The following is a 12,500-nucleotide window of genomic DNA, read 5'->3' on the forward strand; positions in this document are numbered from 1 at the left end:
TGTTTTCATTGATTCTTATTATTATTGTGCAGATAATATTTCATCTGTTGTTTATTTATTGCTGTTGTTTTGTTTTGTTTTTTTGTTTTTTTTTGTTGTTTGTTTTTTTTTGTTTTTTTTTTGTTTTTTTTTCTTTGTTGTTTGTTATATTTTTGCTTTGCTCTTTTGGAGGGGATGTGTGTTTGTTTTTATTTTGTTTCAGTCGTAAGGCCCACGGGTCGCAGTTTATGCAAGTTTCTTAGGCGTTAAACCATTTAGGAGTCAATGCGTTAAGCGGACAATATAGCAATTATTTGCTACCATTTTGATAGGACGCTAAACTATCACATAGTAGTGCATTCCGCCAGATCTAACAGACCCAGCTATCCAATCACTATTGGGTGAAAATAAGGAGGAGTGGGGGTGAGAAAAAAAATTCGACTGCTCCCGGGATCGATATCCATTCCTATCTTTAGTGAAGATATTGAAGCTACTTTCATAGCATCATTGATTCGTCACTTCATCGATTAAGGTTGATCACACCAACACATCAAAACAGACAGACAAGGTGCACACACATGCGCGCGCACACAATCACACACATACACACCCACACGCACGCACGCACGCACCCACCCACCCACACACATACACACACACATACACACACACACACGCCGCGTTTCGTTATTATTGTGATTAAGAAGAAGAAGAAGAAGAAGAAGAAGAAGAAGAAGAAGAAGAAGGAGGGAGGAGGAGGAGGAGGAGGAGGAGGAGGAGGAGGAAGAAGAGGAAGAAGAGGAGGAGGAGGAGTAGGAGGAGGAGACGGTCACCGTTCAAAAAAATATAATCAATGATGATGATGGTGATGGTGATGATGATGACGACGACGATGATGGTGATGCAAATGATGCTGATGATGCTACTTCTGCTGCTGATGCTGATAATGATGATGATAATGATTGTAGTTTATCTAGTAGTTGTGGGGTTGGTAGTGATGCCTCCTATGATAATTAAAATGACGGCAGTGTGCTGGTGGTGATGGTGGAAATGATAGTAGCGCTGCGAATGCTGATGACTTAATCAACATAGTTACCCCAAGATAAGGAACTTCGCGTTTACTAAACTACCTGAGGAAAATCGATTGTAAAATAATGTTATGTTTGGGGGTCAGAGTTTATTTATGGAGATATTTGTTTACTTCCTGGTAACCAGTAAGAAATAATCAGCGGCATATTTTTTTGATCCGTGCTTATATCAACCACATAAATAAACCATTTATCATTTTAAAAATGCAAGTTATCTTTATTGTTTAAATAAATTAGGTAGATTATTTTGGAGAGATCAACTAAAAATAACTCATAAAGTCACGTGATGAGTCAATAATTTACACAGCCGCCATGTTGGATCGTCGATCCAAAAATCACCACCCCCTTTTCCTGTGTCCGCAAGGTGTCATAGACGGATACGATTGAAGATTTCTTCAAGGAGCTTTGGGTCAGTTAGCTGGCCCACAGATACATTTTAATTGATTCTTGAAAAAGCAAGAAGACTTCAAGGATGGCGGGTCAGAGTGTTATGGACCGTGTTGCGGCCGTAAAACATAGCATCGCCGGTCAGGGACTTGCGAAATCAGTCTGTAAAGCAACAACAGAGGAAATCATTGGACCTAAGAAGAAGCATCTTGACTGTAAGTTATGTTCGAGTCGTTTAAATAACCGGCGTTCCTGGACCAATTCATAGAGTACTCAAGATTGATACCTAGTAATTGATATTTATTGTTGTCAGTGGATAAGAACTTTATCGCTAAGGAGTGGTCATCAACAATTACAATGCCGCTGGGCATTTTGTTTTGAGCAAAAGTGGTTTCTAGGTAGTTGCATGAAAATTTGAGATTGCAGCAATTGTTTTCAAAATAGTCTCATGCTATTCTGCAAGAAATACACTTTTCAATGGTACCAAAATTATGACAATGTGACAATTAGAACCAAAGTTACGGGATTATTAGTCCGCAAAAGTGGACCAAAATACTTAATATAATTTAAGAGGAAAAAAGAAACTAAAACTGTGACCAGAGAGCAACCGAAAAGCGGGGGAAATGGAAAATCACGGTTATTTGGGTTGGAATACATATAAAACCATATATCAAAATGATCGCAAAGGAAAGACGAAGCAATTTTTTAAAAAATTAAATGATTATTATGCAATATTATGCAACGTCATGCAATTACATAACCTAGAAAATGAAAAAAAAAGGCGCGAGGAACGGATAATAGATTTGAGGGTGGTCTTCTTCCAGAGCATGCTTACAATACTATGGCTATGATTAATTTTGAACACAAAAATTGTTAAAACAAGAGGAAAGGAGCGTAAACGTATGAATTTAGACACTAAAGTTGTGTCCTTGGGGAAGGCACTTAATATTTGGCATTGGCAAATGAGCAACAGACGAAAGATGACTGGTATTCGGAGAGAGAAAAAAAACAAAAAAACAATGAACAGGGCTAGAAATAAAGTTGAACAAGTGTCAGTAAATGCAACTTGCAAATGTACTGCCCAATGTTTTTGCATCCTTGGACAAGACATTTGGGCACCAACAGTACTCGGGAGAAACAAGCTTGCCGCTTTATATATGCAAACATGGTCAGTGATAAAAATGCAAAATTAAAAACAAGAACTACATAAGAGTGGTAGAGAAAACTTAACCTGAAAATGCAAAATTGAATATTACGTAACATATTACATAATAACAAACAATAAGCCGATAAATACCGACACTTTGCAAACTTTCTGCAACATAGGCATGTCATATATCAAACTGAACATCTCGAAGAGATGTATCATATGACTAACTATTAAACTACATTAAAATTGAAATGAACTTTAGAAAATTTGATAATTGCTTTGCATTCAACATCACTAAGAGAACAGATAATTAAAGGGTACTCACGTACTGACTCGCTTAAATCCATAAGATGGCTGAGATGTGGCAAAAGACAGAAGACAACAAAATCTAGGCACTATGGGTTGTTGGCTGCATGGAATGTAGACACAGGCAATATCCAGGTAATGATACTGAATAAATACATCGAAGTCCAAGCAATGATACAGAAGTAGTTGGGGGAGACTGACGATCGAATTCATGTTGTTACTTCAATTTCACATTTAAAAATACAAGATAGATTATTGGAGCTGGAGGCAGCAGATGATCAAATTCATGTTATTTCAATTTCATATTTAAAAATACAAGGCAGATTATTGGAGCTGGAGGAGGCAGACGACGGGAGTTGGAGGTGGCAGACAATCAAATTCATGTTGTTATTTCAATCTCATATTTAAAAATACAAGACAGACGACTGGAGTTAGAGGCGGCAGACGACTGGAGTTGGAGGTGGCAGACAATCAAATTCATGTTGTTATTTCAATTTCATATTTAAAAATACAAGATAGATTATTGGAGCTGGAGGCGGCAGATGATCAAATTCATGTTGTTATTTCAATTTCATATTTAAAAATACAAGGCAGAATATTGGAGCTGGAGGAGGCAGACAATCAAATTCATGTTGTTATTTCAATCTCATATTTAAAAATACAAGACAGACGACTGGAGTTAGAGGCGGCAGACGACTGGAGTTGGAGGTGACAGACAATCAAATTCATGTTGTTATTTCAATTTCATATTTAAAAATACAAGGCAGATTATTGGAGCTGGAGGAGGCAGATGACGGGAGTTGGAGGTGGCAGACAATCAAATTCATGTTGTTATTTCAATCTCATATTTAAAAATACAAGGCAGATTATTGGAGCTGGAGGCGGCAGACGACGGGAGTTGGAGGTGGCAGACAATCAAATTCATGTTGTTATTACAATTTCATATATTCAAAAATACAAAGCAGATTATAGGAGCTGGAGGTGGCAGACAATCAAATTCATGTTGTTATTTCAATCTCATATTTAGAAATACAAGACAGACGACTGGAGTTCGAGACGGCAGACGACTGGAGTTGGAGGTGGCAGACAATCAAATTCATGTTGTTATATCAATCTCATATTTAAAAATACAAGACAGACGACTGGAGTTAGAGGCGGCAGACGACTGGAGTTGGAGGTGGCAGACAATCAAATTCATGTTGTTATTTCAATTTCATATTTAAAAATACAAGGCAGATTATTGGAGCTGGAGGAGGCAGACAATCAAATTCATGTTGTTATTTCAATCTCATATTTAAAAATACAAGACAGACGACTGGAGTTAGAGGCGGCAGACGACTGGAGTTGGAGGTGGCAGACAATCAAATTCATGTTGTTATTTCAATTTCATATTTAAAAATACAAGGCAGATTATTGGAGCTGGAGGAGGCAGACGACTGGAGTTGGAGGTGGCAGACAATCAAATTCATGTTGTTATTTCAATCTCATATTTAAAAATACAAGACAGACGACTGGAGTTCGAGGCGGCAGACGACGGGAGTTGGAGGTGGCAGACAATCAAATTCATATTGTTATTTCAATTTCATATTTAAAAATACAAGGCAGGAAATGAAACATGAAAATGTGGTGTCATAATGAACGTCTGACTCTGAAAACAAAAAAAGTACTTCGATTATGATTAAATCAACAAAATTAAAAGTTATATAATAATTTTTGTTGTGGTAAAGAGTAAAGTAATGAATGAAATATACTTTCACTTGAATTGACTCTATCATGCTATTCTGTATTATTTGTATTGAAATTAACCACATTAAATTAAACCAACACACTTAACCTGCAGAACAAACAAAAATAAAAGATAAAAAATAATATCAGTGGAACATAATTTTTAGTTGTCCGGTATCATCCCAGTTAAAAAGTCATTTCAGTTTCAACATTCATTCATAAAATAAAACTAAAATTATGGATGGGACTATTTTCAGTCTTTTTACAGCAATTATTCAGCTTGAAATTATTTATACAAGTCACAAAAGCAAAAGCAGTCGATAGTTTACAGACTGCACTGTACACAGGAGACTCGGGGATACATCGAGAGGCAATCCTGGTTGGCCGTCGCCAACTTCATGAACACGCATCGTATTTAAAGTCACTAAAAGACCCTTTCGCCAGCATCAATCACCACCAAAATTCACACAAATAGAGAAAAATGGTTGGCGAATAATATAACATTAATTAAAAATAGGTAATATAATGAAAAATGTATTTAAAATGAAGTTAAAACTTACCAAATTTTCAAACAGCTGGCATCTGAACAAAGAATGAACGGATTAAAAATCTGAAAACGCCGCCTGATGCGCTGGCTTCTCCTCTTTAAAATGAGACCGGAAGTGACGAAATTAGTGCACAGGAAGCGATTCCACGGCAATGGAAGTAAAACTATGTTCACGGTTAACACAATTTTCACTCCAGAGCCGTAACATCGATATCGGGGCTCGATCAGCGGCTCAGCCACGGGCGATGCGACTACCTAGGTTTCTAATTGTAGGGTCTCTAGAGAACAGTCACAGGGGTGTGTCAGATTGAATACTAGAATGAAGTGGGAGGAAAGCATTGTGCATCTTCTTCGTTAAGGGAATAGGACAAACAAATAATTCAGTTATTTATCTGAAATGTCCCTTTTTTATGATTTTATGATTCATTCATGTGCCTTGAGCCTTGAAATTGAAATATTGAAATTTGTCAGCCTTGCCTTAGCCTTATCATTAGTCATTTAACTTGAGTCATTTCATTCATTGGCATTGGTTGGTTGTTTCTGTCAGTGTCTAAGTCTAAGAGTAAGAATAATAGTGGATATTACAATCGAGAGAAATTTCTTAAGCTCCTTGGTCTAAATAGCATCTCTTTCAATTAGTATTTTCACCGTGGATCTTTTGTTATTCAATTAATTTGTCAATTATATACCTAGTATCTAGTAGCATTTTAAAAACTCTACGCTAGAACAAACCTTTATAGATTAGTGAAAGTTTAAAATTTCCTAACATTGTCGTTGAAGTATTGAAAGCAGTCCTAGGGTTTTTTTTTATTTTCTATACTTTTTATTAGGGTTAGCTCAAGGTGGGGGATGTTTTTTTCCTATTAGGTTTAGTTATTGGTCTTAGTAAAGGTCCTAGGGTGTTTGTTTTTCTTATTAGGGTTAGTCAAAGGTACTAGGTTATATTTTCTCTTTTAGTTATTAAATTTAAAGGAATACTTGGGTTGTTTCCCTTAACACGAGGAGCTTACAATCAGTAGCCTCCACCACAGCCTTGATTACAGGAGCACTATTACCGGATGTCGGGCATGGTTTAAAAATATGACATACACTTTTTAATGGCTTAGTTTATTATAATTATTTTGTACAGTGCAACCCCTGGATAACGACATCGCCCGGGACCGGAAAATTATGTCGTTGTGGGGGCGTCTTTTATAAGTTAAGAGTACGGGATGACGATGGTCGTTACAAGCATCAGTACCAACTGCCTATTCTTTTAAAAAGCGATGTCGTTAAACAGGGGTTTTACTCAAATGTATGTAGCTATTTGGGGTTTTTTATGACTAAAATAATATATAGCAAAAAAAAAAAGGTTTAGTTATTGGTCTTAGTAAAGGTCCTAGGGTGTTTGTTTTTCTTATTAGGGTTAGTCAAAGGTACTAGGTTATATTTTCTCTTATAGTTATTAAATTTAAAGGAATACTTGGGTTGTTTCCCTTAACACGAGGAGCTTACAATCAGTAGCCTCCACCACAGTCTTGATTACAGGAGCACTATTACCGGATATCGGGCATGGTTTAAAAATATGACATACACTTTTTAATGGCTTAGTTTATTATAATTATTTTGTACAGTGCAACCCCTGGATAACGACATCGCCCGGGACCGGAAAATTATGTCGTTGTGGGGGTGTTTTTTATAAGTTAAGAGTACGGGATGACGATGGTCGTTACAAGCATCAGTACCAACTGCCTATTCTTTTAAAAAGCGATGTGGTTAAACAGGGGTTTTACTCAAATGTATGTAGCTATTTGGGGTTTTTTATTACTAAAATAATATATAGCAAAAAAAAAAAATCAGGACCAACCAGAGGTCAAAGTCGCTATCCAGGGGTTGTTGTTATCCAGAGGTGTCGTTATCCAGAGGTGACACTGTATGTCTAACTCCCCCACCCCACACACACACACACATACACACAAAAACATTTTTAAAAATTTACTGGTGGCTGATACTGATACTGATATAGACGTAATTTTGATTTTGAAGGCACCATCAGTAGAAGCCCTCTAATTGGCATTACAAAATCCAGTAGCTGTTTACAATTGAGATTTTAAGTTTTTATAAGCAATAATTCCATTTGGGATTGGGTAATTTAACTTTCTGCTGATAGTAACATTTAGTCATTTAGATGTATTGTTATCTTATCATTTCCCTATTGTTTTCAAAGTTAAAGCCTTAAATGCGTTGAAAAGTCTCGAGAAAATGTTGAAGACATATTTTTTTAAGTAGCCCTCAATGTCTTGTAAATTGTTTAATAAATGGTATTATGTATATATGTGTGTAATGAGTATGTGTGTATGGATGGATGTACTGTATATGTGAGGTGATCTCGCAAAACCTGTTGGATGTTTGGAAAAAAATTGAATCCCATAATTTTACATATTTCACTCGAGGCACCATTTCTGAATTAGGACCCATGTTATTCATATTTGAAGGGAGGAGGCAGGGGGGATCATGAATTGATAAAACTGAGAAAATCACGTTTAAAAGACAAGACATACATATTTATAACAAGTTGTGTAAAATAATTACATTATGATCATCACAATAGCATAATTTGCCCACCATATTCAAACTCAAAAATTAATTTTTTAAAAATATAGCCCTTCTGCAACACTTAAAAATAAATTTAAAAAGCAAAAGAATTTCACTTTATTTCACCCTTTTTTTGCCCTTCTTGACTCTGTGACATGATACTTTAAGAGGAGATGGGTGCACTGTGTGCCTCCTTCCTCACTGTCTGATTGCTCTGTAACTACTCTAGGACTAAATTGATCTATTTATATAGCGCAATATCCACTAAATGTGCTCAAAGCGCTTTACAATGGGTCCCTTGTCAACAGCAACATTTAACATGTAGGATGGGACATGACGCCTGTTAGGCAATATTACAATTTTTCGGACAAAGACAACACTGGTAACGGCCAGGTACTCAATTTACACCTGAGTATGGTGAGAGAATATGAGTAAAGAGCCTTTCCAAGGACTCAACTATGCGCCGAGCGCGAGGCTCGAACCCAGGAATTTCCGATCCGAAAACGAGTGTCATACCACTAGACCTCATAGCTGCACATGTGGAGCAGTATGACTCTCACTGTGCAAATATAAGGCTTGTTTCTCTATTCTGACGACGTGGTAATGCATAATAATGACCCACAAGGTGGATATGTATGTTGGGCACATTCCTATATCAATGCTGATGGTTTTCCTCGGATCCGCGGAAATCCGCGATTTTTGAGTCAGAGGAGGAATTTCCTCTTTTTTAAAAAGTTATATTTCCATCAATCAAACGTACTGGCAGTGAGAGATTTGATGTGTGGTGGAACAAATAGGTGCAGTTTCCCACTCTCTAGAAGTTAGCTAGAGTATCAATGATAGTTTATCATCTCAATGCTCTAAAATGTGTGTGTGGGTGGGGGGGGGGGGGGGGGTGGATGCTGTTAAAATAATGGGGCTTAAAGGCAATCATTCAAACGTTTCCTCCGTTTTCAGTTTTTGGCACCATCAGCACTGCTATACTGCTTAAAAGGGGTTTATCATTTATGATAATGTCACTCTCTTTATACCATTGATTGGTTGATCATCATCTCTCTGCTAGTTAGTATTACAGACCTGTAAAATGTCCGACATTTGTCAGATTTCTGACAATATTGCCTCAATCTTTTTATTCTTTACCTCATCATTTTGCTCTTTAAGTAAGCATATTGACTTAAAAGATAGTGTTTGTACATTGCTTTATTACCATGCAGACTGCTCATTAATTAGGACAAAAACAATCTGCCAGTGGTTGCTATGCATTTTAATTTGAACAACCCGATTAAATTAAACATTATGTGAACAGGTCAAATTGTTTAGATTTCTTGAAGCTATTTAGTTAGAAAATAACATAAAGAATATATCAACTCATGTCTCTGGCTCTCATTTTGGGTTTCACTACACTCCCTCCTTTTGTTAGGGGTGAAATTGTAACAAATGCCCTAGGCTGTTTTGTCTCTGATAACAATTTTTGATTTGCTTCTGAATATATGCAGAGTTCAGTAATATCACGTAGTCTAACTTTTTGAAAGGTTCAACTAGGTTTGAGATTTTTTTTTTTTTTATATATATATGTAAAATTTTGACAGAAGAGCAGAAGTTCAATGACGTCAGGATTAAGACCAACACTAATATTGTAATATTTGGTTACCACTAATTGAATGACAAATGAAAGTGCGGGTGGTTGGATGGGAGCATCACCCTTGAATCATATACCTATGATGTTCGCATGGGTGTACGATCCGATAGTGATGTCGTTTCTTCTTCTCTTTACTAGCCTATCCTGCTTCTTTGGTTTGTGATTGTATTTTTGACAGGGGATATTTTTTTTTCTCTGTAAATCTTCTGCCTGTTTGTTCTTGGTTATTTATAATTTAGCTTATGATATCTTTAGGTTATGATTTTGATTTACATTTGTACTATTTTTGTTAGATTGCTTGTTTTTTTTTTTGTTTCAGCGGTCTCTCATATAACCTCAATTGTGTTGGAAGAGACCTAAAGCAACAAACAAACAAACAAACAAACAAAACAAATGAAAGTGCTTTGCTGTCTTAATTTTATCAAAACCCCATATAAGCCTTAGTGTTGTAATCATAGTCTTCATAAGAACAATGGGTTTGGTTATTTAGCTTACTTCTATATCAATAATTTACCGAAATTCTCAATACTTCAGCATTTCTCAAGCAGACCACTTGGAAGAAAATGTTCATTATATATTCGTAAGGTACAAAATACCTGGTTGTCATCATTAATTATCTTTTACTGTATACAGACTTGCTATTTATAACCAGTTGATTTGTGTTTTAGGTGTTTTTCTCCTTATTCAGGTTTTAAAATTTAATTTAAGGTTAGAATTTGAGGAAATATGTTAGTTTACCCGGAAATAGGAATATGTTCAAATTGAACTATATTTAACCTTTCTGTCCAATGGTGAATTAATAACTAGTTTGTTAGATCAGGTAGGATATAATGAGTGGGTACTGTCCTTTCCAAAGGGTAGCAAGGAATTGCAATTTGTCTGACACTACATTATCCGAGCAAAACTCACCTTCTGATGGTGCTGAAAAGCATTTCTTTTCCTCTTATTATGTTTATTTTATTTATTTGATTGATGTTGTTGTAGCTGGTACACCAGCGTTATGGATTTAAGGATTTTGGAGAGATGATTTTTTTATCGTGCAGAAGTCTCCAATTAAAAAAAAAAAAGAAAAGAAAACATTTTTCTTCCTTGATGAAATGGTATTGACATCTATTGGTGGGTATTTCATGACCTAGAGAGGGAGTAAGAAAATTTTTATATTTATTATCTTTGAAACTGCTACAACTGGGTGGGGTTCCTGACCTTCCATAGTGGGCGGAGAGGCACTTACTGTGTCTTCTATCCCCCTATATCTGTTTTCCAACATGCTTTCTAGATTTGTCTTGGAATCAGATTACTTGGTTTTGTTCTGGCTCTGACCAGGTACCCTGACTGGAAGGGATACAGTATAGTTAAGAGTTTTGGGAGATGATATTTTTTGTCTTGTAAACCATCTGTCCATATGCACTGTATTTTAAAAAATTTTAAATATATATAATGATTTGTAAACATTTGAATGTGTTACTCTTAGTGGGGACCTTTGCTTGTGTCAGGATGAGACATTTACGTGTTTCAAACTAAGTACACTGATGGTGTGCTCTTAGAATCTACGTCCGATCCCCTTTTTGAACTAATTCCCCTGTCTTACTTTTTCGTGAGTTTCTTTAATTTTAATTCTAGAACTTTTTACAATCCCATTTTCTTCCTTTGGTTTTTTTGTTGTCTTTTTTTCTCTCTCACGGGTTTGTCAAAAAATACTTGTGTGTGTGTGCGTGTGTGTGTGTGTGTGTGTGTGTGTGTTGGGTGCATTTAAATAATTAATATTCCTGTAAGTTCTTCATACAAAAAATAATGGTTTTGTAATTATTTTTTTTTTCAAATCGCACTTAATTGATGTTGATACAGTAGTCAATTTTATCATCTCTGGCTCCGTAGCCTGACGCTTAGATAGTCTTTTGACACCTCCCATGGTGTTAAGGAGGTCACCATTAAAAACAAGAAACAACAATGCTGATGGTTTTCCTCGGATCCGCGGAAATCCGCGATTTTTGAGTCAGAGGAGGAATTTCCTCTTTTTTTAAAAAGTTATATTTCTCTCAATCAATACTGGCAGTGAGATATTTGATGTGTGGTGGTGGAACAAATTGGTGACAGTTTCCCACTTTCTAGAAGTTAGCTAGAGTATCAATGATAGTTTATCATCTCAATTGCTCTAATGTGTGTGTGTGTGTGGGGGGGGGGGGGGGGGGGGGGGGGGGGTGAAGGCTGTAAAAAAATAATGGGGCTTAAAGTTAAAGGCAATCATTCAAAATTTTTCCTCCCTTTTCAGTTTTTGGCACCATCTGCACTGAAACAAACATAGCTTAACACTCTCTCTAGCCACAAGGACACTTTCTGGGTGGGGTTCCTGACCTCCCATAGTGGGCAGGGGGTACAGGCTGTGTCTTCTATCCCTTATATCTGTTTTCCAACATGCTTTCTGTCTTTGTCTTGGAATGAGATTACTTGGTTTTGTCCTGGCCCTGACCGGAGTCCTAGCTGGGAGGGAAACAGTCAAATGCATAGTTATTGTTTTGGGAGATGAATTTTTTTCCTTGTAATTCATCTCTCTGATATGTATTATTATATTTATTTTGAATTTATAATGTAAGCATTTGAGTGTATTTCTCTTTGTTGGATTTTGTGCTTGTGTCGGATGAGACTTATAGGTGGTCTGAAACTAAGTACTTTGATAGTGTGCTCTTGTAATCTACATCTGATCCCTATTTGTTCCCAGTTCCCCTATGTCTTACTTTTTCTTGTGTGCTTTATTTGTAATTCTAGAACTTTTTACTATCTCATTTTCTTCCTTTTTACTAGCGCTGATATAACCTGAATGTGTTGCAAGCGCCGTAAAAGACTTAAAACAAAAACATAAACACAAGGACGTTTTTCTTCGATGTTCACTGCATTAGTAATAGGGGTATTGTCAACTGAGTCTGAATTCTAGTTGGGCTCTTGTAAATAGTATGGCCTCACACGATACGATAGTGATGGTCAATAGTCACCATTTCTTATAGTAATGAAATGACAGCTGTCGAATAAAGCTGATTGATTTGGGTTTGTTGTTCCTATCTCTCTCTATCTTACTCAATCCCTCTCTCTCTATCACTATCTCTTCTCTCT

At 36.3% G+C, this 12,500-nt stretch overlaps 1 protein-coding gene across 1 annotated transcript in view; it reads left to right on the top strand.

Annotated features, from left to right (window-relative positions):
• Positions 1-1,394: 1,394 nt before the first annotated feature.
• Positions 1,395-12,500, top strand: part of LOC144966956 (uncharacterized) — a 63,716-nt gene continuing 52,610 nt past the window's right edge. Inside the window, exon 1 of the mRNA XM_078903650.1 lies at positions 1,395-1,669. Within this exon, the coding sequence (XP_078759776.1) occupies positions 1,540-1,669 (130 nt within the window). The 5' untranslated portion in view covers positions 1,395-1,539. The remainder of the gene's footprint in view (positions 1,670-12,500) is intronic.

This window comes from Berghia stephanieae, chromosome 3 (assembly GCF_034508935.2).
Source record: "Berghia stephanieae isolate SIO BIC M18660-M18661 chromosome 3, UCSD_Bste_1.3, whole genome shotgun sequence".
In the NCBI taxonomy this organism is placed as follows: domain Eukaryota; kingdom Metazoa; phylum Mollusca; class Gastropoda; order Nudibranchia; family Aeolidiidae; genus Berghia; species Berghia stephanieae.